Source organism: Apus apus, chromosome 10 (genome assembly GCF_020740795.1).
Source record: "Apus apus isolate bApuApu2 chromosome 10, bApuApu2.pri.cur, whole genome shotgun sequence".
NCBI classification, from domain to species: Eukaryota; Metazoa; Chordata; class Aves; order Apodiformes; family Apodidae; genus Apus; species Apus apus.
The window spans coordinates 20,223,211-20,250,779 of record NC_067291.1 but is presented as its reverse complement, the minus strand read 5'-3'; the positions used below and the strand labels follow the sequence as shown (position 1 = coordinate 20,250,779).

At 49.2% G+C, this 27,569-nt stretch overlaps 1 protein-coding gene across 4 annotated transcripts in view; it reads right to left on the bottom strand.

Moving 5' to 3' along the window:
- Positions 1-7,560: 7,560 nt before the first annotated feature.
- MAP2K5 (mitogen-activated protein kinase kinase 5) overlaps positions 7,561-27,569 on the bottom strand; it is a 123,122-nt gene continuing 103,113 nt past the window's right edge. For all 4 annotated transcript variants that reach the window (XM_051628955.1, XM_051628956.1, XM_051628957.1 and 1 more), the window contains 2 exons: positions 27,269-27,314; positions 7,561-7,935 (listed from right to left, as the gene is read on the bottom strand). In XM_051628955.1, the coding sequence (XP_051484915.1) occupies positions 7,831-7,935; positions 27,269-27,314 (151 nt within the window). In that variant the 3' untranslated portion in view covers positions 7,561-7,830. The remainder of the gene's footprint in view (positions 7,936-27,268; positions 27,315-27,569) is intronic.

The window sequence follows — 27,569 nt, the reverse complement described above, 5'->3', positions numbered from 1 at the left end:
CGGCACCGGGGCCGCCATCAGCCGAGGGGGACCGGGGTGGGGGTGGTGGGGATATCGGTCCCCACCGAGCCCTTCACCGCCGGGGCGCGGGGCGGGCGGGCAGCTGCGCGCCCTTCACCGAGGCCTCGGGGCCGCCGCCCGCCCCGCCGCCGCGTCCGCCCGGGCGAGATGCAACAAGAGCGAGTGACCAACCGCGCCACCGAGGGAGGATCCGGATCCCTACTTGGAGACCGCTGCACATTGATCCGGTGACAGCTAAAATAACGGGAAGACACACCCACTTAGCACCAGCATATTTACATTAACTGCCTCCGGGACCCCGCGGCCGTCAATCACCGATGCGCTCCAGTCAATCACGGCGCGGCTTTAAGGCACGGCGGAACGGGGGAGGGAGGGAAGCAGGGAAAGGGGAGGGGGGGGGCGTGGGGGGCCGCCACCGAGCAGGGACCCGCCCGGGCTGCCCGAGGTAAGAGCGGGGATCAACCCCCGGGCTTCACCTGCGCGGGGCTCCGCGTCGCTCCGCGCCCCCCACTCACCTCCCGCCGTGCGGGTATCCCCGGGGGGAGCGATGCTCGTTGAAAGTTTGCGTGGGGAGCGGGCGGCAACGAAAAGACGAGCCCGGGGGGGTTGGCGAAAGGGCCCCATCGAAATCGGAGATGCGCTGCTACGGCGCATCCTCCGCCCCCAGGATGCGCGCTCCTCCGGCGGTGCGCGGCTGCGGGAACGACACCGGGATGGAGGGGGGAGGACATCGGGACGGCAACGAAATCGCCGGCAGACGAGGGCAGGGGGGGCCGCGCCCGTGTTTTTTCGTTCCCCACGGGGGTCCCTGCCACGCCGGCAGGAGCGGCGGGCACCGGAGGGGTGGGGACGGGACGGGAGCCGGGCGGCCGCCGGTCCTGCCGGTTGGGCGAAGGCCCGTGGCCGCGTCCCTGCCCTGGTTGGGCTCCCGCATGCAGCGCTCGTCACGGCCACCTTAATTAAACTGTAATTAATCATCGCGTCCGGCCGCGATCGGCGCAATTACACTGATCAAACAGAAGTTAATAACGGCGCGGATCGCCCCCAGCCATTACTTTTGTGTGCCCCCCCCTCCCCTTCCCCGCCATCACCAGCGGTGCCGGGAGGATGCAGCGGAGCCGGCGCGGAGCGAAGCGCAGGTGCGGAGCCACCCATCGCCTCCGCGCCCCGCCGCGGCTGAACCGGCCTCGGTCCGCGCTCCCGCGCGGAGCAGCGGCCGCAGTTCCCTCCCGGGACGTCCCATCGCCAAGCGGGGAGCGAGGACCGAGCGCTGCCGGCCAGGCCTTGCGGCGCGGCCTTCCCGCACCCATCGCAACCTGACCCGGTAATTATTCCTCGCCTTTTAATTATTTTTCTCCCCCCTTCCCGCTCCCATCCTCCCGCAAAGCGGACACGGGAGCGCGGTGAGTCCCCCCCCGCCCTGGGCCCGAGCTCCGCAGCCCCTTTCCCCGCTGGGTTCCAGGTGACCCCGCGGCTTTAAACACCCGCAGCAGCCGCGGAACCGTCTGCGCGGCCCCGACAGGCTGCGGAGCCCCGGGAGCGGGCGGCGCGGACCCCGCCGGCACCCCCCTTTCCCGGGGCAGGTCGGTGGGCGGGAGGCGAAGCTCCAGCTCTGCCCAGGCCCCCTCTGCCCTGCCCTTTCCCGGGCCCCGCGGTTGCCCCGCAGCCCGCAGAGCTTCTCCGGCGCCCGGAGCGGACGGACCGGCCCCCGGCTCTCCCCGACGGCGCTGCGGGGACCCGCTGCGGGGACCCCCTCCTCAGAAACCCGCCCCGGCCCCGCCGCTCTCCCCGCTCCTCGCAGCCGCCGTATCTTTTAACAGTCGAATTGACTGCAGGATTTTTTTTTTTTTGTCAGTTAATTAGGTTTAATTTACATAATTAGTACAGTATAAAGAGTATTGGGGATAATCAGGAGGTACGTCTCGCTTACTGTGTAAACACGGATTCGGAATTAAAAATCAGATGTAATTAAGGCGTGTGCGCGCGGCTTTTAATTGTAATGAATTTCTAATTAACGCTCAACGATCGCCGCACGCGTGAGCCGGGACGTTTGCGGGCTCCGACACCGCACCGGGAGCCTCCCGGGGGTTCTCCGAGCGGGCCGGGGTGCGCGGCCGCGGAAGGGGCGCGGAGGGGCCCGGGCAGGCGACGGGCAGGGCGGTGCGCCCCGACGGGACCCCCCCGCGCCCCAGCCCCGGGCCGCGGCCGCTGGCAGGCGAGGCCGGCGGATAATTTAGGTTAAAACTTAGGGAGCCGTGTCACGGGTGTATAAATAAATAATCAGGCGGGGACGGCGGCGAAAGGCCCCTCTCTCTTTCTCCTGGAGGGCTGCGCCGAGATTGCCACATAAATCACGGCGGTCTAATTCAGTGGAAGTTTAATAAACGCCTCCTATTGGAAATGAATGTTCCCCATTTAACAGTTGTATCAGCACCATATAAAACCATGACCCCAATAAATTTAATTTTAGAGGCCGATCAATCCGGGCTTCTCTCTATCGATCCGCAGCGGCTCCGCGCCTTTACAGCCCCTTCCGCGGCCCCTCCCGGGGAGGAGGGGGTGGGAAGGAGCGTTTCGATTAGACTCTTTATTAGGAAAAGATTGCTCCGAGAGGCCTGAAAATTAAACGGTGACATTTTAATTACTGGACATTGACAAAGGGAGCGGGCGGTGGCTCTCTGCAGGCCGGGCACATTCCGCCTGACCCGGAGCGCTGAGCACCCGCGGAGGGCGGGCAGGGACACGGCGGGGGGAGGGGAGGATCGGGACCCCCCCACCTCCTGCTGTGCCGCTCCCGGGGACCCCGCAGGGCCCCCTCGGTGCCCCCCCATCAGCCGCTGCTACCCCTCTGTGCACCCCAGCTCACCGTGCACCCCTCTCTGTTCACTCCGGCTCTCTCACCCTGTCCCCCTATTTGTGCCCTTCACCAATCCCACTGTCCCCGTGTCGTCCCCCCCCGCCTACCCGAGCACCCTCGGTCCCCCAAGACGTGCCCTGACACTCCCCAACATGCACCCACTTGAGGTGCCCCACCTCCCCCTCTCCCCACTCCCCCTGCAAACTGCTGTCACCTCCTTGTCCCCGCACCCCTTAGCCCCCCATGGCAGAGCCACCCCTCACCTTCCGCCCCTCCATCCCTGCCGCCTCTAGACCTGCCTCATTCCCCCGGGCTGGGGGGGCTGTGGAGGAACGCGATGCACAGATCGATGGACACGGCTTTATTGATCCGCTGGAGCCAGCGCCGGGGCCGGGCAGGAGCGGGATGAGCCGGGGGCAGCAGTTAACCCTGCCGGGCCCCGCGGCCCTCCGGGACGGAGCTGCACACTCACCTGCCCGCCGGCCCCGTCCAGCAGCTTTGTCTTGGCTGCAGAGAAGTTTTCCTTCCGCCTGTAAAAGCCCCAGGCATCCATTTGCCACTAAACACCTCCCGGCCTGACCGGCTACTTATAAACCTTGAACATTCCCTGCAGGATTGGGCGGCGGGAGCAGCCGCGGCGGGTACCGGCCGAGCAGCAGCCGCTCCCGGGAGGCTCAATCCATAAATCCTGTCCTCGGTGCACGTTCGGAGTTTATGGCCGTCCCCTTTCCCGAAGGCAAAGCAGCCCCGGGTCAGCACAGCTCGGCAGTGTTCCCGCTGCAGCTTCCGGCAGGGAAAGGCACAAAGCTTTGCTCTTCTCTAAGCACAACCTGCTTTTTATTCCATGTGCCCAAAATACTTTAATATAATTAGAGATTTTTTTTTTAGTTGTTTGGTTTCTTTTTTTTCCCCATCAGGCTTTCCCAGCACAGGCCGGTGCAGTACTGGTGAGCTGGGGGCGCAGGAGGAGGCCAGCAAGTCCAGGGGACAGTCCCCATCCCTCCAGATTTGTGCCCAAAGTGCCTGTGGGTCCCCGCTGCAGCCTGAAGGGACCCCCAGGGAAGGCTGGAGGTGGGTTACCCTGAAATATCTGCTGTAGTTTGGGACCATCATGCAGTTGCCCCTGGCTCTACCACCCCCGCCCAACCAGGGAGCCCCTCAGCTCCCTGGGGCTGGATCTCACCACAGGGACACGGTGCCCATCAAGCTGTAGCATCTGGGGCTCAGGCTGGTGGCACAGGATTCACCCACAAATAACTTCCCGCGGCTGAAGAGGGTCTCCTGAGCATCCTCTGAAGAAGCGGAAAGGCCAGAGCCAGTTCTTCACCTTCTCTAGGTGCTGGGAACCCGCCCAGATCAGAGAGGTCACATCAGGCTTGAGGGGTCTCAGCTGCTGCAGCCCCCTGACCTGCCTCCTCCCTCTTCCTCACCAGCCAGGGCTGCAGATTGCCTGGGGGAGGTCCCAGGTCCATCTCCCACCTATGCCCTTGGGCGCCCAGAGCCTTTGATCTTCATCAGTGGATTTTAGTCCCTGTGGGAATGTGGATTTTTTTTTTTTTTCCAGCTAAGACTCAGTGTCCCAGGTTTTGCTTCAGATGTTGCCCACGTGCTGCTCCCTGCATCACAGAGGGTCCCTGTGGGGGTCTGTCCCTTTTCAGTCGATGCCTCCAGGTAAACTTTCCCTGCAGGACCACAAAGCTCCTCGAGGCAGGAAAACACACCCCACTCCCAGATCCAATCCTCTGGTTTGCTTACACTCTGGGATGTCAAAGGAATCTTTGTTCTGCATCCCGACCCACCCCCCAAACCATCTCCCGAGCAGGACTCAGCTGAAGGGGATAACACTGCTGCATTTTCTGCAAGCTTTTCAGCCAAGAAAATCCCTGATTCAGAGCTCCCTGCCCCTTTCCCATCCCTGGCGTGAGTTTCAGGGCTGGGATGATGTGACACGTGAGGCTGGAGGCAGAGCCCATGGCTGAGCTCTCAGCAGCATATTTTGGCCACCTCAGTGTCACCTCTGGGTGCCCACAGCCCCTGTGCCGAGGTAGGATTTCCTTAGCCCAGCTGGGCACAGACACGGGCTTGGCAACCACTTGCCCCAGGGAGAGGGGCCTGGGCTGGGTAAGGACCTGCCAGGGAGATGCTGGCCATGGGTGGGGGCACCCAGCTGAACTGAATCTGCCCAGATTCAGGCCTAATTTTATTGACTCACCCCCTTCCTCTTACCTCTGCTCTGGTGCCGATGGGTGGTGGTGAAAATGGGGCTGGATCACTTGAAATGGTCTCTGTAGGCACCAGGGGGGTTTGCACACACATGTGCAAAGCAGGGCCAGGATGTGGGTTGGGAGAGCAAGGTGATGTGCCGGGGGGGGACAGCAACCCCCTATGCAGCAAGACATGGGCTGGAGGGTCCACACCTCCCATGGGGATCCACCACTCAGAGCCACCACCTCCAAGGTGTCAGTCCAGGGAGGCCAGACCTCGCTGCTGCTCAGCCCTCGGGGTGGCAGCCAGGCTGGCTGTGCCTGAGCAGCCAAACCCACCTGCTCCCATCCAGCCCTAATCCCCCCCCCAAACAGCATTAACCCAGTGCTGGGAGTGGGGCAGAAGTGATGCCACCAAGCAGCCCCCTCAGCTGCTCCTCCTCCTGTCCCCCTGCTGCACTGGAATTCCAAGTGCTTAGGGAAGGAAAGAGGACAGAGGCCCCAGACCTCGACTGATGGCTGGATTGAGCAAGTCTACTGAGGACAGCAAGGTTCACACCAGTGAATGGCAACACTGCCAGCCCCTTAGCCAGGGCATCTTTCACGTTCCCATCAGCTGGCATCCCACACTTCTTCCCCTCCCAGCCTCCCTGCCAGGGAAAACAAGAGGAAAAACCTTGGGTTTACTGAATTCTTCACTAAATCCAAGAAAGAGACTTTTTATCCCAAGAAAGCTAATGCAAACTGTTAGAGATAAATAAATGGAAGAGCTGCCTGTAGTCTGGTTGGCTCACAGGGAGGGAATTTGTCTCACTTTGGAAAAAGGACCTGAAGGTACCAGGCTCGTTGACTCATTCATTGTGCTGTGATCTGCCAGGGAGGCTCTGACATTCGAGCAATTAAGACAAACTTTAGTCTATAAGTTCATGCCTGCAACCTCTATACTTCAAAAGAAGACAAACGATCCCTCCAAGGAAGGAAACAAAGTCACTTCCAGGCTGCTTCCAAAGTAATATTTTGGATTTGCAGTGGTTCAGCAGGAACTATTTCTTACCTCATGTTTGTTTGGGTTTTTTTTAAGCTGCTGCTACATAACAAACTACCCGAGCTTTTTTCTTTTTTTTTTAGTAAAAGTTTATTTTTAATGCAAAAACAAGCAAACAAAAGCCCCAACTCCTCTCTTGCTCAAGTCACATCAGTGATTAATTTGTTAAGCTAAAACTTGACCTACAAACCAGCCCTGCCTTTCACCACCTTCCTCTCCTCTGTGGGTTCTTAACAAGCCCCTTCACACAAGGGCTGATGAACTGTGTGTCAGTCTGTGGGGAAAACACACAGAGGAACTGCAGGAGAACCAAACACACAGCACAGAGGTTGCAATTGTTCTTCTTTCCTTGATGGTCACAGCAAACCTGGAGCCTTGGCTGACCCAGCTGCACCCACTGCACAGCGACTCCGACATACGAGAAGTGATCGAGGCAGAGCTGAACAAGGCAAGATGCTTCCAAGCAACCCACCCTCTGCTGTGACAAGAAGAGAAGGCTTCTTGCTCTCTACAGCTGAAAGGAGGCTGGAGGGAGGTGGGGTCAGTCTCTTCTCCCAAGTTACGAGTGATAGGACAAGAAGAAATGGCCTCAAGTTGCCCAGGGGAGGTTTAGATGGGATCTTTGGAACAGTTTCTTCATGGAAAGGGTTGCCAGGCCCTGGCACAGGCTGCCCCTGGAGGGATTTCAAAGCCATGTAGATGTGGTGCTGATATGGGTTAGTGGTGGTGTTGGCAGTGCTGGGCTAATGGTTGGACTTGATGATCTTAAAGGTCTTCTCCAACTAAAACAATTGGATGATCCCATGATTCCATCTAAACCCCTGCAGCCTGTTCTCGGGCCATGAAAGCAAGTGGTACTTGGGCCCCCTGCACAGGCCCCCTCCTCAGGCTGGTGGGATGCTCTGCAAGCCTGTGCTGTGGCCCTTGGCTTCTCCTGTGGCACAGACAGAACCTCCTCCCCTCTGTCTGCCAACTCCCCCTGCCCGGGGCTGCTCTCCCTTGGCAGCCAGAGGTCACCAGCCCCTCATGGCTCTGCAGGGCTCTGGGGCTGGTGCTCAGCAAAGTGCTCTTCTCTTGCCCCCCCATCTCCTTCCAACTTCAGCAAAACCCTCTTGCTTGCTCTTGTTGCTCTTTACCAACATGTTGTGCTGCCTTTGTCCTTGGCCCTCCCAGCAACACCAGCAACGCAGCAGCAGGGACCTGGGAGCAGAGGCAGCCCCAGTCATCTGATATTGGACGGGCAATTCATCAGCTCCTCACATCCAGATACTCCTTTTTTGTTTGTTTGCTTGTGTTTTACATTTAAAACCAGCATTTTGTGGCTGCCTGCACTCCAAGGCAGCCAACACCTCCTTACGAAACCCTCTGAACTCTCAGCGTGTCATTCATACAATAGCAAAACCAGTTAAAAAATACTCTGGAGCCCAGAAATATACAATACATCCAATAACAAAAAAAATATAGATATAAAATACTTGCTTTAAGGCTGTGCACAGTTTAACTGAAGATAAATCCGAGGACGTTAAATCGCTCAGCAACAAAAGAAACATGGGAGGAAAACCCCTTAACACGGTGGTGAGGCAAAGGCAGCAACAAAGGTCCCAAAAGACTTTGCTGATGCTTCTAGGAAATATTTTGGTAGTAAAATATGCTGCAGAGAGGCTGAGAGCTGGGAGCCTGGGGCTGGGTGAGCTGCTGCCGGGCTACTGCGGCCCTTGCGTCGATCTCCGCTCCTCCAGCATCCTGCAGACCCACATGGACACCACCTCCGCGTTCCCGTCGTTGTACTGCACGATGAAGGGGTGGCCCTGGGAAGTGGGATGGGGAGAGTTAGTTAAGATCAACCAGAAAAGGCTGTTTTTTAAAAAAAATTATTTATTTTAAAAAGACATCGAAACACCCTGTGGTTACAGTCATAAAATCGCCATCGAGCAGTGATTCAAACCTGCCAGCTTCCTCCTAGAAACATCCATGTATGTTGCTCATACAGAGAAGGGAGGGCCAGGGGGACCTGGACTCTTTCCTGAGGCCTTACCTTGCACTCCTGGAAAATGATTTTGGGTTGGTTTTTTTTTTTAATGTTCTGTTAGTTCCTTGTGTTGTGAAGCAGCTGCCTCCTGGGACGGCCTGCCGGGCTGCCCAGCTCTAGATGGTGTTTTGGCAGAGAGGTCATCTGACCAAAAGACACCGACCTGCTCGTCTGTTTGTAAAGGTCTGTGACCCTTCAGTTTAATAGCCCCCTTGAGCACCCCTGTCACGTGAGTGAACCCAACATCCTCCTGTGCCCAAAGCACAACCCAGTCTGTGTTCACAACCTGACCACGTTGCTCGTGGGACAGAGACTGACCTGTCCCACCAGGATGCTGGGAGAAGCACAAAGTCACTTATCTTTATGTCCTGGACTTTTATCAGTGAAAGCCTGATGCCTTCCTCTGTGTACAGGCACCCCTTAAATGGATGGGCCTACAAATTACCCAGAAAACCACCAATATGCCTGCAGGTGCTCTGTGCTGTTCCGTGGCCATCGAGCTCCGTGCCCGCGGCATCAGCAGGACCAGGCTCTGCTGCACTCCCACCAGCCCCATGGAGAAAGATCTGTTTCAATACAATTTGGAGTGATTGTTCGAGATAGAAATGAAAACAGCACCTAAGTGCAACTGAAACAGGTCTTCACAAGAAGCTACTGTGGGAACAAAACACGATGGAACGAGAGCTAACTATCAAATGCCCAAGTGTATTTTACAGTTCCTGCAGGCACTGGAAGACTGTGTCTTAGACACCTCAGAAAATCAGAACAGCATCTTGGGATGAAACAAAAACATGGCCTGCAATTGCAGCAGCCAACTTAGGCAGCTCCTGTCTCAATCTGGCCACATTCCTAGAGATGGGAACATGCCATCTTCAGATGAATCTCAAATGAAGTATAAAAATCCACAGGAAACCGAGTAGTGCAATTACACAAACGACTGAAAGGAAGCGATCGTCAGGAGAAACCATCACAGATGATGAAAACCTCTACTCCAAATCACACCAAAGCAGCTCAGTTTTTGCAACACTAAACTTCATAGCTCCTGCTAACAACGCCTGGAAGGAACCTGGGGAGCCTTCGGGGAGGGTGACGCACATGTGGGAATTACCGGCGGGCACAGCCGGCGCACAGGGAGCGTGGGCCCGACGTGGGGCCTGGGAAGGCTGGTGGTGGGCTGGGTTAGGATGGCACCAAGTGGAGCAGTGAAGCAGCACCAGGCTAAATAAAGCACAATAAATCCTCACAGCACCAGCTCCAAGCAATAAAACACTCTGTGGGCCCGGGTTGGCAAATGCAGGAGCCTCAGGAATAAAATATGCCATTATCTACAAGAATTGTGGAGGAAGTGTGAGATGCTGTTGGTTCAGCTCTTTGGGGTGGCTGGAATCTCTGCTAGAACTTCTTAGGGAGAGGTCTGAGATGTAAGATCTTACCAGTTAAACTCATGCAGAAAGACCCTGAAAGGGGGAAAAAAGGATAAGCAAGTTTGCCTGTCAGCTCATCAAGAGCTGGGAGGTGGTAGGAGATGCAGCTGCATCAGTCAGGACATTGAGTGGCTTTATCTCTTGGCTATGAAACAGACTTTGGAACTATTCAAATTAAACTTTTCCATCAAGGTGGAACAGATTGCACAGGTTGAACCCCACCTTGGTGGAGAGAATGCAATTTAATTTAAACAACTGGATCCCACTCACCTCCCCACAAACCTTTCTGCTGATCATCAGTGAGCACAGGAATAACTTCTACAGCTGCTGAAGTAACAGCGAGAGCAAAACCCATGAGGTGACCAAGCCTGAAGAGACAAGATCCCCCAGCTCCTGCAGACCTGAGGCTGCAGGGTGACTCTCCTGTGACTGGAAGTTTCCAAAGCAAAGCCAGCTCCAAGCCCTTGCTTTCCCCTGCTCAGAGCTGCTGCTGCTTCCCCCCAGGCTGGAGCTGCAAGCCCTTAATTTTATCTCCAGGCCCTTGAAATTGTGGGCAGCTGCTGCCTGTCATCACCACCGACCTTTCCAAGGTTGCTCTTTGTAACTGCTACAGAAATAGATGTTTTCTATTTTCAATATTCAATTTTTTGAAGCAAATCGCTTTCTTTCAGCCATTTTCAGCTGAAGACAGCAACTTTGCCAGAGAGCTCTGAATTTCCCGTGCAGGTTGGATCCTTGGATGCTCAGTGGTTGCTTGGAAAATGGTCCACCAAGGAAGAACATACCCAGAGGTACCAGAGTCCATCTGGGAGCTTTGAGGGCAGCAGCAGACAGCTCAATGGTACCGAGAGAAGATGGGTGGTCTTAAAATGATGCACTTAAGTACACAGATGCTTGTGGCACTGAGCATAAGGACAATGTCTTTTCCCTTCCCACACCTGGGTATTAGAAATCTTCAGCTTTGCTCCTGAATGTCTCACATCAGGAACAACACTAAACCAACACTATCCTCTTTTTATTTTTTTTTAATCTCTCCCTGCAGACATCCCACGTGTGCTTGGGTTTCACTGCTTTACTAAACAAATTCAATCGGAAATATTCCTGGGTTTGCTTGATTCCCACCTATAAAAACAACTCAGGAGAGGACACAGTTGGGAACACAGGGGCCTGGAGTTTATCCCCAAGCTGCCACATACTTTCATAGAATCACAGACCGGTTTGGGTTGGAAGGGACCTTCAAGACCATCCAGTCCCAACCCCCTCCTGCCATGGGACACCTCCCACTAGACCAGGTTGCTCCAAGCCCCATCCAGCCTGGCCTTGAACATTTCCAGGGATGGGGCAACCACAGCTTCCCTGGGCAACCTGTTGCAGGGTCTCACCACCCTCACAGCAAATAATTCCTTCCTCACTAAGGAATTTTTTCCTTCTTGGAAATAATTTCTTCTTTCCAACATGACCTTCACAAAGCTGCTTCATCTCCCTCAGCCTCCTGGGTAAAAAGGGAATACATGCCTCTGCTCTCTCACGAGTGCTGTGAGTCACAGCAGGTGTGTTTTGCCCAGCACTTGGGTATTTTTTGGGTGCAAAAGGTGCCAGAGGAAGGTAAATGCTTATTGCAAGCAAGATGGCCTAGAAGCAGCTTTTTCACCTCTTAGACAAAACAACAGTCAAGGACAGTGAGAACCAGGGAAAACCAATCAAGAGCCCACAGACAAGAAAGAGCAGATGTGTTGGGACAATTAAAGCCCAGGTCTTCTAGCCAGGCTGCTCCTCCCTGGGATGGAGCCTCCCACCCCAGGCATCCTTGCACTGCAGCTCCTCCCCACATGCCGAGGCTGCTCACCCCCTCTGCTCTGCTTGCTGAGGTTATTCCCCTGCAGCCTGGGGTTTTAAACCCTTTTCTCCCTAGGAATAAGTTTAACTTAAAGCTACTGCTTAGATTTTCCTTGGGTTTAGAAAACATTGCTTGGGGGAGGATTTTTCTCAGGCTGAAGGAGATGTTTTTACCAGAGGCTGTTTTTCAGAATCTGGTGGTTGGGCTTTTTGTGTTTTGGTTTGGGTTTTTTGTTGGGTTTTTTTTTTGTCTCCTCCTTTTTTTTTCCCCCCTTGGTTTCTTTTTTACCAGGGAATGGGAGAACAGAGCTTTCCTTGTCAGACCACACCTTGCTCAGCAGCATCTCCCCTGCTGCAGTTATGTCTGCAACTGCAATAAAAACACACACCAACGAGCAACACAGAATTGTGGACAATGCACAGGCCCATCAAACTCAGAACCAAACTCCTGTCCAAAACACACACCTTCAACACTAGTGCCTTCAACTGGAGAGATCTTTGGAAGGGAGAGAGGAGAGAAGGGGCAGGGAGATTGGACAGGGAGGGAAGGAAGGAACAAGGGGAAAAAAAACCCCACAACAAAACAGGTAAAAATCAAAACTGCTGAAGGAGAAATGCAGCTGCACCACAACTGCCCAGGCTGCTGGGATAAACTGTCACCTCAAGAAAGAAAAAATCTGAAAGTCAAAACAGCTTGAACACTATCAATAAATTCTGGTCACTGAGTGTCTCAGCCATGAAGAAAAGTCCCAGCCCTGACTTCAACAGTGAGCAGCACCTTCTAAAGCAAACACAACCGACCTGCTGTACTTAGATATTGCCACAGAGATTTATTTTGCTTTGCAAGGCAACACTGAAGGAAGTTCAAGGTGTGGAAGGCTGAACCCTGCTTCCTGTTGCAGCAGCTGGTTTCTCCCTGCCCTGGTGAGGTGACACTCCAGCTTGGTGTGCCCTGGGTACCTTTTCTGCAGCAACCACCCATCCTTTTTCTTTTTTTTTTTGGAGGTGGGGAACTCAGCACCTACATCCACTGAGAACTGGCAAATGAGATTGATGTTAAACCTTCCTTAGTAAAACCACTGCAATGGAGTCTGCTCATGCCCTGCCAGTGATGGCTCAGCCAACATCAGAGCTCCCCACAACGTGATGCTTCCCACCATGCAGAGATGTGTGACACCCAGAGATGCTCACAAGAGCCAGAAGGTACCACAGGACATCCCCATGACAGAGCTGATCCCATCCCCACACACTTCATGTTTGCTCAGGCTTCACCACAAAGCAGCCACCACCTCCTTGCCAGTTCTTAACTACCTCCTTTTTAGACCTGGCACTCAGCATGTCCAGCAGCACAAAACACGTTGAAAAGCCACCACCAAATTGCTCCCCATGGCTGCCTCACCCCAGCCAAGGGTCCAGCTCGGGGACACACAAAGCAATTCCTGCAGCCCAGGGGATGTGGCCACCAGCCAGAGCACAGCAGCTCAGAGCTGAAAAGGTCAGGCAGGACAGGGCCAGGGACAGCCCCAGAGTGAGTGTCAGGCAGCCTAATTTTCTGTGTCAACTCTGAAAATTAGATAAAGAATGACAAACTAGGCTTTTTAAATGAACTTGTCTCATCTTGTTCTCTTGATAAAGGGTACGTTTCTCCCGTTGCAGTGTCCCACCAGACAGGTTAACTCTTTCCAAGGGGAGCACCTGGCAGAGGGTGATGTAAATGATTTAAATATCTGACATGATATTAAAAGGGCAGAGCCCTCCTGAACACACAGCCCTGGCAATTCCAGCTCCTTGCTCACAAACAATCAATCATTTAGCCCAGTCAATTAAACTGCCATTATGCAAGGGTAAAAGTTCTGTAATTTTTACCTACCCTTAGAATTCAGCAATTTGCTTTCATAGCCTTCTCCTCCAGTCTCAGGAACCTTCCTTTCTGGTACTAACCCAGCCAGAGCTTACTGCAGCACTTTCCATGGCAGCCTCGGCAGGACTGCAGACCCATGGGCCAGTCTGGGATTCTCTGAGCAGTGCCCTGGCCTCCCTGCCCAGGCCACAGCTGGGCTGAAGGGGCTGTGCTCACTGCCAGGATCATGGCCAAGTGTCTCCATGGTCCCACCTCAGCATCTCCTAATGCTCTGGTGGCAGCAGAAGCAGCAGGGAGTCCCCAGGGTGCCCCCAACCTCTTTTCCCTCCACAGTGAGAAGAACCAAGCCCTGACCCTCCACCCCACAGGGCTGGCACCACAGGCTGTGCTGCTCTGGTGGCCCCAGGGATGCTGCAGCTGCTCCAGCCCCATGGACAGGAGAACCCACTGAGCCCACCAGGCTCTGGCACCTCTGCAAAACCCTGGGGGTGCTGCCTGGGGGCACCCTAGAAGCCCCTTGTGCCTGCAGCCAGGACAGGCACTAACAACCCCTGCAAAAACAGGAGGAGGGTCACCATGAGAGGGACGGAGGTCTGGTGTTAACAACGTAACCACAACACCCAGCAAATTAGAAATGGCAACAAAAGACTCCATGCTTACTCAAGGTATGCCAGGAAATCACCCACATTGCTGCTGGTTGCAACAGCACCACCTTTTTAATGTTCTTTTTTACAGGAATCCTCCCAGACTGTGTGGTGAAAGGACCGTGCTCCATTTATTACAAAAGAAGCACAGACAAATTATGCATTTCATTTAAAAATCTGAATTCAAGCACAACCAAAAAACCACATAATAAAGAGATCCGAACTGTTGCAGCCACAGACTGTCAAGACCATGGCAGTGCCCTTAGACAGCATTTCAAATACAGTTTATTAGCCTGTGATATGAAAAGGGTATTTTTATTGCATGATATAATGCAATGGGACCTTGGGCGCTCTGCAGAAGGACCTTGCACTCAGAAGTGTAATGAACCCATAGTCCAAAAAACATTATACTGTACATTAACCTATCATTAATGGCACATTAGGGCTAGGGGCATTGCACGCTTGCTGGTCAGGGCTCCATCAGGACAGTATGGAGGAAAGCACAGTCTTCACAGGCTTAAAACAAATAGAGAAAATAAATATTACTGATGGCCACAGGCTGCTTTAAGGGAAGCTCACTCTCTGCTTAACATGCAATTTTGATGCCATTTTTTTTAAAGGAAGGGGGGGAAAAGACAAGGCAGCAGGTTATTAGGCAATGTTAGAAATGGCACCATCACCATGTCTCCATGGTGTGTCAGAGGTATCAAAGCAGAGCTCTTCCTGCGCAAAACATGGCACCTCTGAGCACTGGGGCACCTTTCAAGAATAAAATGAGAACTGGAAACCTGCTCCCCTTCCCTGATCCCCAACAACACTGGTTAAGGCTTCCCTGGACCTAGGACCTAGTTGAGACCTAGGAAGAGCATCCTCTGAGCCAGCTCTGCACAGCTCCATTGCTGCCTGCAGGACACCCAGGACCCATCTGCTTGCATCTGCACCCACCTCCACCCCACCCCATCTGAAAGCCACTCAGGAGAACTCCAGCCTGTGCCTGCAGGAACTCAGGGCCAAACACAACCAAATCTCATCAGTTCTTATGCTCCTGAACCAGCTGGGATGTCCCACACCCTCCTCCACTGCAGGTGCCCTCTTTGCTCCCAGGCAAGCTTGATCAGATGGACGCAGGGCAAACGTTCCATCAGAAAAGCCTGGCTGGGAACTCATCCCCAGCTGGCTGAAGGAGCTCAAGCCCTGCAATTCTGGAATACAAGAACTTGGCAGAAAAGCAGAACACCACAGTTATCATCTCAGCTACTTCTCCCATTGCTACTGATGTGTCTGGGCTATTGACAGCTCTGGTTCGGAACCGAGGGCAGGCGCTCCAGAGAAGATTCTTGCCCATTCACATCGTTAATGCGAAGACAAGTCAGACCTCCAAAAAATCAAATACAAACCTCAGCTCTGGAGCTGGTCACCTGGAGACACTAAGTGCTCAAGTAAGCCAAAATACCCCAGCCTGACCTTGTGTCCCTCCTAGTGACCTCAGCACATGTCAGATTTCATCACTCTGCCCCTGCCTCCAGAAGGGGAGGATTTCACATCTAGAGCTCCTGCCTCCAAGGACAAGCCAAACGAAACACTGCTCTAATTATCTGTGCTAGCTATCCACGAGGCCCACTTCTGCTCCCACAGCCAGGAATAGCAGCAAGGAATCCTCAGGCCAATACTCTCTTGCCTGACTCTCCAAACAACTGTTAATTCACAGGCACAGAAGGTGCCAGAGGCCTCCTCTGCCCCACCCCCTGCAGCAGGCTTCCCTCTAGCACTGGTTTCTAAGGCTTGCAAGGCACTGCTTAGGTGTGATCTGGCTGTTGCACCTCGTGGGTTTTATTTTTGCAATTTTAGGAAGTGTTCTGACCACGGGAGGTAACCCTTGAAAGTGAAGGGGGAGTGTTTTGAACAGCAGTGGCTGGAGGCTTTGCATGCATGTCTGGAAAGCACGTCCCTGATGTCCCAAAGCTCCAGCAAGGTCAACCCCTGCTTTGAGAGACACTCTCTCCAGAAATGGAGCCTCCTTGTCTCTCCCATGCAGCACCTGCAGTGGTGGAACTACACAGGTCAAATCACAGCAAGTCCAGCCATAGAATACCAGCTTTCCCATGTACTCACAGGGCTGTGTTTGACCTGGGACCAAGTGTTTCCTGGCCCAGTTCTCTCTCCCAGTTCCTGTCCTCAGAACAGTGACTATTAAGGGCAAGGACTGCCTCTCACTGAGCTCAGTAAGGAACTCAGCACCCCTGAGAGCCTGTTCTCAGCTGCCTGGTAGAGTGAAATGGCCCTTTGCAGGGGCCAGAGCCAGGGCACCTTGATGGATCTGCAGGAGCCTGCAAGGCTGCAGGTGGCACAGGCAGGCTAAGGGCACAGGGACTCAGAGGACAAAAGTATCCAGAAGACAGTGTCTTCACAGAATTTCCCACCCCTCTGAGGATATCACCTGTAGCTTCTGCCAGCTCAGGGAGCAGCAAGGACTGATTTCCCTAGGGAACAGTGTGGGGAGCAAGAGGGCCAGAAAGTCGCATGGACTGGTATCGTCTTTTGGCCAGAGATGAAGCAGGGACAAGAACACACGCATAAGCAGAATCAAGTATCATTTGTTTCCCTGAAGTTTCTGCTCTCTTCCCTCATTCCTTATCCCACAGAGCCCCCAGCACAGCCCCAGCCTGCCAAACAGTTCCACGCTGGGTGTTGGGAAGTGGTGAGTTTTGTTTCTTGCACAGCCTCCCTAACACACGCTGTAATTAAAGTGTTGATTACTAAACAGTTTAAATCTATGACAGACAATGCAGTTAAAACCTACAGTTAGGTCAATATGTGATTTAGATTTGCCATTTAAAAACTCTCATTTAAATTTTGCATACATTAATCACTACCATACTTCAGTGTTCTGATATCCACCTGACTACACTATTAAAATAAAACTTGCTGCCCCAGGGAAATCCTACTTATTCTTAATTGTTTCGAGGCTTTGATGGGCTTTTAATCTAAGATTAATTTATGCAATTTTAAATAACTCTTCTTATGATTAATAAGCTTGAAAATTAAAAGGAGTCTAAAGCAATTATAATGAGCATTTGGTCATAACCTCATTAGGAGAAGGAGTGAAGGATACAGCTCTGGAATTCTTACAAGACTACAATTTAAGGTTACTTTCAGAGGAGTCAAACATAGTTCTTGAAATTGCAAAGGCAGATTAGCCCAGGTCACTGCTAGAACTATGGCTATCTAGATTAGCACACTAATTATTTGATTCCTCTGGTGATATTCAAGATGGTGAAAAGATGATACAAAATGTATCAAGCAAAGATAAATGGATAACACTACCAAGTGGCGAAGTCTTGGAGCCATATTTCCTGTTTATCCTTGTTTTTTGAGAAGGATTCCTTTTTGCTTGCATATTCTTTATCTATTTGTAGAATAACTTTCAACAACACCATTTTACTCTTAATTAAAGTAATTGCAAGTGATTTTCAGCTGGTTTAGTAGTTTTGTTGAGGCACCAACATTATGCTGCAATGTACAGATTCTGTCTTCAAATAACAGCAGTCCTCACACCAGGGATGGGCCAAGCAAAGAACAGTTTAACTTAAACCTGAAAACCTTCACCAGAAGAGGAACTGTTTACACATCACACCTGAATTTCCATATTCAACCAATAATCCAGGCCAAATGATGTACCAGTGGTCCTACAAAAAGTCCTCAAGAGGCCCCCCGTGCACTTGACTGATGTGTCCAGGCTGGCAACCCATCATCAGACTCAGGCTCAAGAGGAAGGCTTTTTTTCAGGAATCAGTGGAGCTCCTCTGACTTCCAAACCATGGGCCTGACTTGAAGCAACTCCATCTCCTACTGCAGGACCCCAGGGTGAGTGTGGGTGCACACATGGAGGGGTCTGATTTTTGCTGCTCTCTTTCTGTGTCACATACCGGTCTTAAATTTACTACACAGTTTTGGTTTTGGCAACAGAGGGCTCTTCTGGCCCATCTGCAGATCATTCTTTCCACGGCAGTTTTGCTTTTGATATTTGCTGTTAAACCAATAACTGTACTTGGCAAGCTGCTGGGTGCTCAGCTACCCAAACGAGCTAACTCCCAGCAGAGGTCTTCTTTTTGGTGAGGGTTCTTAAAAGAACCTAAAGCAACCGAAATGTAACTGGAACGTGCGTCTGAGAGTGCGGCTGAGGTTAAGAAGAGCTGTAGAAGAGGAACAGAAAGAGTGGCCCAGGGCTGATAGAGGATGTCAACATTAGCAAGCTGTCGACAACAGAAGCAGATCTGCAGAGTGAAACGGTTGGTGCAGCCTTTCAGGGATGGAAGAGGTTTTACTTCTGACCAGCTCTGGTCTGGTCTGCAGACACAGCGCCCATTAGTAGCTGGAGCTCATTAGGTGTGTGCCTGGAGCACATCTTCTGGTTTGGTTTCATCTGAAATTTGATTCAAGACCTGTCTGTGATGAGAATGAAAGAGTGGGAGCTCTGGAAGAGCAGGACATTCCAACCAAAAAGGCACAACTGACCTGAGCTCTAACGCTAATGTAGATGCACCTGCAGAAGTGTCTTCAGCTCACACCTCACCACAAGCACAGGGACAGTCTCCTTGACACCAGAGCTAGTCTGACATTAAAAGCTGATGCAGTATTTCCTTCAAATGGATACTGGGAAAGAAGGGTACAAAACCCAGTTATCTCCAAGTTGTGAGAAACTGGTTTCTACTGGCAGGGAAAAAAAAAAAAAAAAATCACTAAGCTGGGGCAAACTGAAACAATTTCCTAAATGTTTTTCACCCAAGCCTTGGAGTAGAAAATGCTGTGTATATACACACGTGCACACACACACACGCACGCAAAAAGCAACCATTAACAAAACAAAAAAACTCCAGAAAATGATGTGGCTGGAAGCAAAAAGGGAGAATGAAACAGCCCACACTTCGCCAGCGTTTCCGTGATGAAGTTTCTGCAAATGAACAAGTTGTTTTGCAGAGCACCCCGTACGGTCATATTGCATGACATGCCCACACACCGTCTGCATCCAGTGCAAAATAACATCCCTGTGCCTGCCAGGTTTCCTAAAGAGACTAAATAAAGCGAGTATTAAATGATCAAGCACCAACACAGTGTCACATCACCCCATCTCAGGAGCAGAAAAAAGCCCAACAACGGACTAAATGTGGAGAGCCCTGCTGGAAACACAGAGAAGGCAGAAAAATGTATCACTGCGAGTTGGCTTGGGAAAAAAAAAATAAACTCCTTTGAATCTCTCACAAGGTCACTGAACAAACGAGCAGGGCCAGGAAAACCATCTCCATCCTCAGACTTGTATTTTAATGGCACCCTTCCCCACTGGGAGACTTTCCCCAGTGAAACCCCAGCTCTCTCCAGGAGCCATCCTGATTTACACCAGCTGAGCATTTACCCCCAGCATCTCCCATTAAATCCAAACAGGCAGATGCACATTTATGGGACAATGAACTTTTCCAGGGCTGCAGCTCATCGTGCTCTGCTGTTACAGCCTTAATAAACCTGCACATTCCCGTGCTGTGGCAGCTGCCTTGGGTGGGAGGAGAGGCCACAGCTTTAAAAGAAAAAAAAAAGATATTTAAAAAAAAAAAAATCATGTTTAATTTAAAAATTAGAAACTGGAGCAGGCTGTGAGCACAGAGGTTGATTGAAACAAAATTTAAATTCCTGTCAAGCCCATTTAAACACAGGGGCCCTTCATAGACAATTAGCTGCTCCCTGTGAATGCTGAATAAACTCGGGCCTGGTCACTGTTAGAAGAGAGCAGACCTACTGTGAGGAGCTGGAAAAAAATTAACTAAAATCAGGCTGTATGAAATATTTAGCCTCCCAGTTTATCACAGGGGTTTGGAAGTGTAAACAAGACAAAAATCGATTCCTCGGTGCCCTCCAATCAATCCCCCAAAATGGTTAGGGCATCTGTTTCTGCTAAATTTTGTTTACTCTGGCAGATTTGCCTTAATTGCAGTTGTTTATCTCCCATTGTCCCCGGGGCCCTAATCTCCCGATTACTAATACTTAACACTCATTTCACATCTAAAGCTACTTCTAATCCTCAACAGGTTTCTGGGGCTCTTAAAATTATTGAAACGGCGGAGAGGGGAGATGCAACCTCTTTGTGCAAGGCCCATTTTCCCATCTCCTACCAGCTGGGTCCTATCATCACCAGGGATGGCTGCAACAAAGGTGCTAAAAGGCTCTTTCACAAGCCCTGCTGCTCCACTGGGGATTCTGCAGATAAAAAAGAGCTTTGATGGAAATATTAAAAAAAAAAAAAGAAAAAAAGTAGAAAAAAAAAAAGCCCTGAACAAGAGGGCTATAACAGTCCAGCCAAATAAAGTTACTGTCATAATCAACTGCTGTCAATCACAATGAAAATCCAATTAAAAATCTTTCAGTGCAGCCCTCTTAAGTAGAAAAATGTCCCCTATTTATATGCAGTTTTTTTGTCAACCGCACAAATTAGAAAGTAGTATTAATTGATTTTTTACTACTTTAGGCCTTGATCCTCCAGCTGCATTTCTGTGGATGCAAAGAGTTCACCGGCACAAATCTGATTAAGGGATTTGAGGCATAATGCACACAGGTCACTAAGAAGCCATATCTCTATCTCCTGCTTTATACTCTGCTTATTCATAGGCAATTATTACTCTTATTTAATACTGCAGGAGTGTCTTGAGGTGCTAATCAGAATACAGACCCACAAGTAGCTGGTACTACACAATTTTAATCCATGCAGTGCTTTTGAACCAATTTAAAACTCCAGTGTCATTACACAAATAAATATTGTCCATGGATTCCAACAGTTGCCTGTTAGAGCAAATTCCTTGATGAATTTGGCACGAACAGGAAGGACAACAGTCTGGGAATTAAAGATATGGCTCTTATTTTTGGAACTGTTAACAGCCTTTTTTTTGGTTGTTTTTCTTTTAAATAAATAGCTAGGGAAGACAGCTGCCATAAAAATACCAACAAGACAAACACACAACTTCTCAATGTCTCCTGATTGAAAGATTTGCAGTTCTGCCACCAAAATGAGCAAGATGTAAATACTGCTCTATGTGTCTGGAGAACCACAGAACAACCAGAAGCCCCAAATGAACCATTTGCTCAAATGAAACTGCAAAGCCCAGGAGATTCAAGTAACCAAAAACATTAACTGTATCATTCTAAGCTGTTGCAAATTTATTTTTGTCCAATTTCCTTAGATTTTCAATACTTCTTCCAGCCAACTCAGGTTATTTCTTTTCACGTTTCACTGGGAAGTGCCAGTATATTGTGCAGCTTTAGGGCATGTTGGGAAGTCAGATACCCACATCCTCTGTAAGAAGTCAGTGGTTGCATGAGCAATGGGACAGCAGAGGACAGTGAAGGAACCTGACACTCTAAAACTGCGCCTTATCCATGTCACCATCCCAGTCTCCTGTAGCTGCTGGATTTAGTGACACTGAGAGAATGTATTTCTCCATTTCGCTGGCTGATTTCTCAAGTGGCAAAGAAGAGCAAATCACACCCCTAAGGACAGAACCAGCCCTTTGAAAGTATTTTTTGAAAGAGAGAGGGAAAGCCAACCCACCCTTGCCCATCTCAGCCCAGTGGGGAACAAGCTGAGCAAAGCAGCCACCTGAAACGATGCATTTTTCTCCTCCGACTCTCGAGCTACACTGACCAAGCAGGGATGATGAACACAAGCACATCCTGAGCCCTAGTGCAAAACCCCAGCACCAAGGAACACAATACACATTTTGACACTGCCTCCAGTGTAGCCAGGACTTGATGCAGAACTCTTTGCCTGAACTGAGAGGTTGAAGGAACAGTTTAATATTTATCGTATTTACAACAGCCAGAATACTTGGCTCTGTGCTTTATTCCTTGGGAAATGAGGAGAGTGCCCTTTCCTTCACACCTGGCCTGTGCTCTGGTGTCTGTCAGAATTTCTCCTTGTCACGGGGTAAAAAAACTGGGATGGTTGTGACAGAGGAGAGTCTAAATGTTTGTAAACAAATCTATCCATCACGGCTCCAAACGTGGACAATTTTATGCTGGACAAATAATTGCTGATAGGAGATCCTGCACTGGCTCAGGGAAAAACCAAAACACCCAGTGCTTTTAAACAGCCAAAGTGGGAAAATTCTTGGCTCACTGTCATCCAGCAGTGATGCATAAACATCTAGCCAGGTGCAGACAGAAAACATCTCTCTGTGAAGCTGCCTTCAAGAGATTTATGGGATGTGGCTGTGAAAAGCAAAGTGCAGACAAACCCCCTGGTCTGTCTCAAGAGTGAACACCACCAAAAAACCCAACCTGTGCAGCCATCTCAGCTGCTGGGTCAGTGATGCCACTGATGTAATGAAAATCCCAATTAGCTGCTGGGGGAAATCCCTTTTATTGACAAACACAAGTGGTGGTATTTTATTGGCTTTATTCTGAGGGTTTACATGAAAATCCAGGGAGGATTATGCTGATCCTCCATTTGTTTGCTTAACCCATACAACTGTTTCCTAAGAGCACAGGAAACACAGTGAGCTGCAAACAAATTTAGCTCTACATGGTAAGAAGTGCTACTGTCCAGACCCTCCAGAATATAGCTACTTTGAATATAACTACTTTAAATATAGCTATTTAAAATGTAACTACTTAAAAGCTTAACATTTTTCATTTCCTGTACTGTTGGAGACAGAGGAGCTGCCAGCCAGAATCCATTTCTGAGAGCCTGTAATACCCTGACATGTGTCTTCACACATTTAAATATACAAATAAACAATCTATCTGAAAAAAAATGTCCATTGTGGCTAATGAGATCAGGGTGCCTGGTTTAACCACCATTCCTGAAACGGAGAGTGGGATTGCTGGATACACAGGAATGGGAGATTTCAAAATTACACAATGCATTAAAATGAAATAAAAAACCCAAACACAAAGAAGAACGTATTTTCCAGCAGGTCAGTGGTTTTAACACAGATGATGTAACATTTACCATACAACCTTCTAAAGTAATAAAATGCCAACGTTAAAAGCATTAGCAATTTAAATTTTAAATAGGAAAAAAGCTAATAGTTGTTTTGTAGTTAAATTCTATTTACAACTTAAAATTTGGAGAATTCAGCAAAAACATTAGCTCTGTGCAAAAGTTATCAAGCACATGAGGTGACTGTTTCCTTGGCCAAATGTGTTGCCTCTCCCTGCCCAATACTTCCCTTGAGGAACCCCAGCAGCACCTTACAGGTGGTACTTCTCCACATCCATGGGCAACACCGCTAGGTGCTTCACTTCTGGTATTTCAGACACAATTTCTTCGAGTGAATTGCTTCTGTTGAAGTAGAACTATGCAGCATGGCAGAGTGCAATGCTGTACCAACAAAAAACCCTCAACAACAGACTTTTGAGCCATTCTGCTGGCTTCCCGAAAAGCACATACAGTCTGCAAAAGGAAAGGCCAAGCTTCCAGCTAAAAGAGAGATTTTAAACAATTACCAAAGCAGGAGAGTGGTATCATCAAGGCAATTTCTGCGCTAGCTTGTTTTCTGAAACTCTCTTTGCCTCTGAACAGCTAGAACAGATAATAACTATTAGTAAATCAAACTCCTGCAATATCCAGCTGTGTCTCACACATTTACATACAGATAGAATGGGTATATGTTTTTAATATGTATGTGATACGTACTTTTACCACAGCTGAAGTGCATGCTACAAAGGAGGAGGAGAATGGGAATGGAATCAGCATGAGATAATAAAGTGGCCTAGATAAAGTATTAGCCAGCGATTGATCTCAAACAGGGGATGTTGCTTCTCTCTGACCTGATTACTTACTATGCATAGATTCCATTAAATAGAGCTTAGAATGGAAAGCTGCTGAAAAATACCATAAATACAGTCAGATCTGCAGCTTCCTGAGCCACACCAGCCCGTGATGCTGGGCACCGCGAGCAGGAGTTTAAACCTTCCCAGCACCACCACATCCCACTCGTTAAATATACACGTATGGCTGCACCTCCCTGGGAGCCAGGCTGGTGATGCCTGAAAACTCATTAGATGAAAACAGAGAGTTCATGGAGGAAAAAACCCCTCAGTCTTTATACTGCAGAGTTGTTGAGATTTTCCTTTTCTAGTTGGAAGGGGATGGACGAGAGACAGGAATATGCCCAGGTGTTGTGCAGACTTTCCCCGGTGCTAAAACAGGAGCATGTTCAATTTAACTGAACACCTTTCCCTTCTTCAAAGGGAGCAAACTGGAGACCAGAGAGCAGACACTGCAAGCACAAGGTTCAGAATAACCAGCTGTGAATGAACAAGGTTTCTCCTTTCCCTGGATGGACAGTTCTCCCTTTCCTGGGTGAAATTACCTTTTATCACTCCTCTGGAAAAAGTCTGTTAATTTGAAACACTTTGAAACAACACAATTGTGGATCATGTATTCACAGAGACACTGATGTTGTATCTTGTTTTGTGGATGGATATCCAGAAGAAAGGGTATAGTGACAAAGGCAGGACACTGACTTATGCCGGTTGTTATGGAAATGTGGTGTTCCCTTGCACAGCAGTACCTGTGGTTCCAGAAAGCCTGACTTTATCCAGGAATTTCACACAGCCTTGGCTTTGGCCCTATTTTCTGTCCAAATGTGCATAGTGACTTTTATAGAGAAGGGTGTCCCCACATGACAGACAGGGCAAATCCATCCCCCGTGTAACTCTGCCACTCCTCTGGAGCTGCCAAGCTGGCACTCCAGGTATTGTCAGCTGGCTCTTCACATGCATGTAACAACTCCCTGATTATCAGGAGAGCAGGAAAAGATTGATGTCCTGCTCCCTTCATTTTGCTTTCAGTTTTTAATTATCCTCAATTGGTTACAAAGTAGTGACTTCCAGCCCGGCGGATGCCCACAGGGGGGAAGGCCTGTGCTCCACTGTTTGGTCTGACCTAACCATGATTACAGGCTATACCTTTCATCCTTGTTAGAACATTTCTTCTGCATAAAAAACCCAAAACCCAATGAACAAGGTGAAATTCTGCTCTCATTTCAGTAAACAACAAGCTGACCTTGACCATGCCAGGATGTCACTGAAAGTATCTGCATCACTCCACTCCTTCTGATAGCTAACAGGGAGACAGAGACCCATCAGAATTACAAAAGAGGTTTCAGAAAGGATATCACTATCAGCAGTTCTACAGTTCACAGGATATTTAACAGCTTTTGTTCTGGTCCTGTGTCCCAACTAAGGTAATTTATATACATATACATATATATATGTCCAGACATGCCTGTGTGTATACAGATGTGTGCGTGTGCACATATATGTGCATGTGAGTTTTATAAATAAAGTGCTCCTTGACAAGACTGGTGCAAGAACCTAAAGGGTTTGAGTGGTGAGCAACTCCTGAGCTAACAGTGAGTCTGGTGCAGGAAAGCACAGGGTGCTCAGAGCCCAGCAGGGTGGAGAAGGGAATTTAGGGCAGCTTATGAGGGTCAGCACATCACAGGCAAGGACTGGGTCACTTCTTTATTTCAGCAGCCACCTACTCCCAGCTTCAGTCCTTGCTGTTTCAAGTTCACTTAGAATGGAACAGAAAGCAGCTAAGAGGAAAAAATGCATTAAAGACTTTGTTTAAAAAGTGGGAAGGCTTGTTTTGTTTTTCTGAGCTGCTATAATTTTAAAACTATTTTACAAAATACCTCCGTAGAAGGGGACTAGCACACTCCAGGGCATGTAGTTGTAAAGATAAATCTGTGCACTTCCCTGGTACTGCAGGCACTCACCCCTTGGCCTCATTTTTATGACTCTGCACCCTGGAGTGGTGTTATTGCTTACAAACATACATATATACTTATGGGGGTATGTGAGATCTGCAGATGTTTTATTTATAAGTGGCAGGCCTATTGCATCACTGAAACATGCATTTACAAACAGATATAGGTTTTATGAAACCCTATTCCCTTGTTTTAATAGCTAAGCTATCCAGCCATGGCATAATAGTGCACAAGGTAAATGTGTCTACATCTTTGGAACCTGTTCCAAGTTTTCTCAGATGTGACTAACTGCAAGAATTTTCCAACCATCAAAAGTTAATAAAAAAGACAGAATAAGGCAGTGGAAGCTTTCTGTACGACAGACACAGCACCACAAAGTGGAGAGGCTCTGATAAACTTTAAGGCCTCATTTTACCAAGGTATTTAAGCAGGTGCCTAACTTCAAATGTAGATCTAGTGAAGTTAATACCCTTAAAATTAGATTCACAATTAAATACTTTACTAACCAGAATCTAAATTGAGACTAGTCTGGATTGTGAGATACCTGCCCTAGGGCATCTTCAGAGATTAGCCTTTAACTAGAGAAGAGCTGCAGTAGAAACACTTGTTTATTCTACTTGTAGTTCGCAGCATGTGAGCAAGAAATGAGAGGATGCAAACATGCCTTATCTTCTTCAAATTATTCCTGTTTAACACACAGAAAATAAACTATGATGATTCCACACAAACCTCCAAGTTACAGGAAACACAGCATATAAAGAAAAGTAATGAAACATTTAAAAATCAAAGATATTTGACGTGAGTCAGAGGGGACTACTTATCTACAGTATAAGTTATTGTAAACATTTGTAATAATGGTTTGATACAGACTTTTTCTAGCTGCTTAAAAAACAGTGAAAATAGCACTCTGCACTAAATGCACAGCCACAAGGGACCAGCTTGAGAGTGGGTACCCTGTTATTGCCTTACTGAAAAAATGACAATGGTAAGAGAAAGAAGTGGTCTCTGAGCTCAGATTGCAACACCGAGAGCCCTTCCACAGGCAGATCAAAGCTCCACATCAACTCAACCTCCTGTAGCCAATCTAATTTCATTTTACATGAATATCAGTGAAAACAGTGGCTCCTGCATTTCATTAAAAATACAATATTTTGACCATATCCCCTGTTTTCAATCTTCAGACTTTGAAAGGTCAAAGCTGGCAAATGATGACAAAGAGTGACCTACATTAAGCTGTAATCCCTGGACATACAAACTGAAAAAACAGTATATTAAGCATCAAAATGGCTGTGATTGAAATTTGACACTGGCTGTGAAAGTTCTGCATTAACTCCCCAAATCACAAGTGAAGCTTTGGCCATGATGAAGGTAACAGCAAAATACCCATTAACTTCAGTGCAATCCTAATTCCACCTTTGGATTGTGTGCTCTCTGTAAACAGCATTTCCTGCACAAGCTACAAAGAGCTTAGATTTAAATTCGTACATGCTCCAAAATGCAGAAAAAAACAGATGCAGGTCTACATACATGAACAAATAGTACTCACAGACAAATACACACTGAGGGGCTCTTAAGTCTCACTCACCATTAAGTCTTCAGGTGCTGGCCTTTCCTTTGGTTGCTTTTTCATGCTGTGTGTCAGAAAACAAAATATTCATATGTAAACAACTGTTCATTTATTCTACTTGCTTAATCATCAAAGATATCCTCTTCTAACATGGAGTGAAGAATTTCAATGCATTTCTTAACTTGATGATGTGCTGATGGAAGATGTGGTTCCCAACAGTGGCCAAAATGTTAATGGACTTCTTCCTTGCCTCCCATCCCTCTCTGATGGGATGCAGGGGTCTAGGATTTGCAACCATGAAAGCGTGGAAATCTAGGGA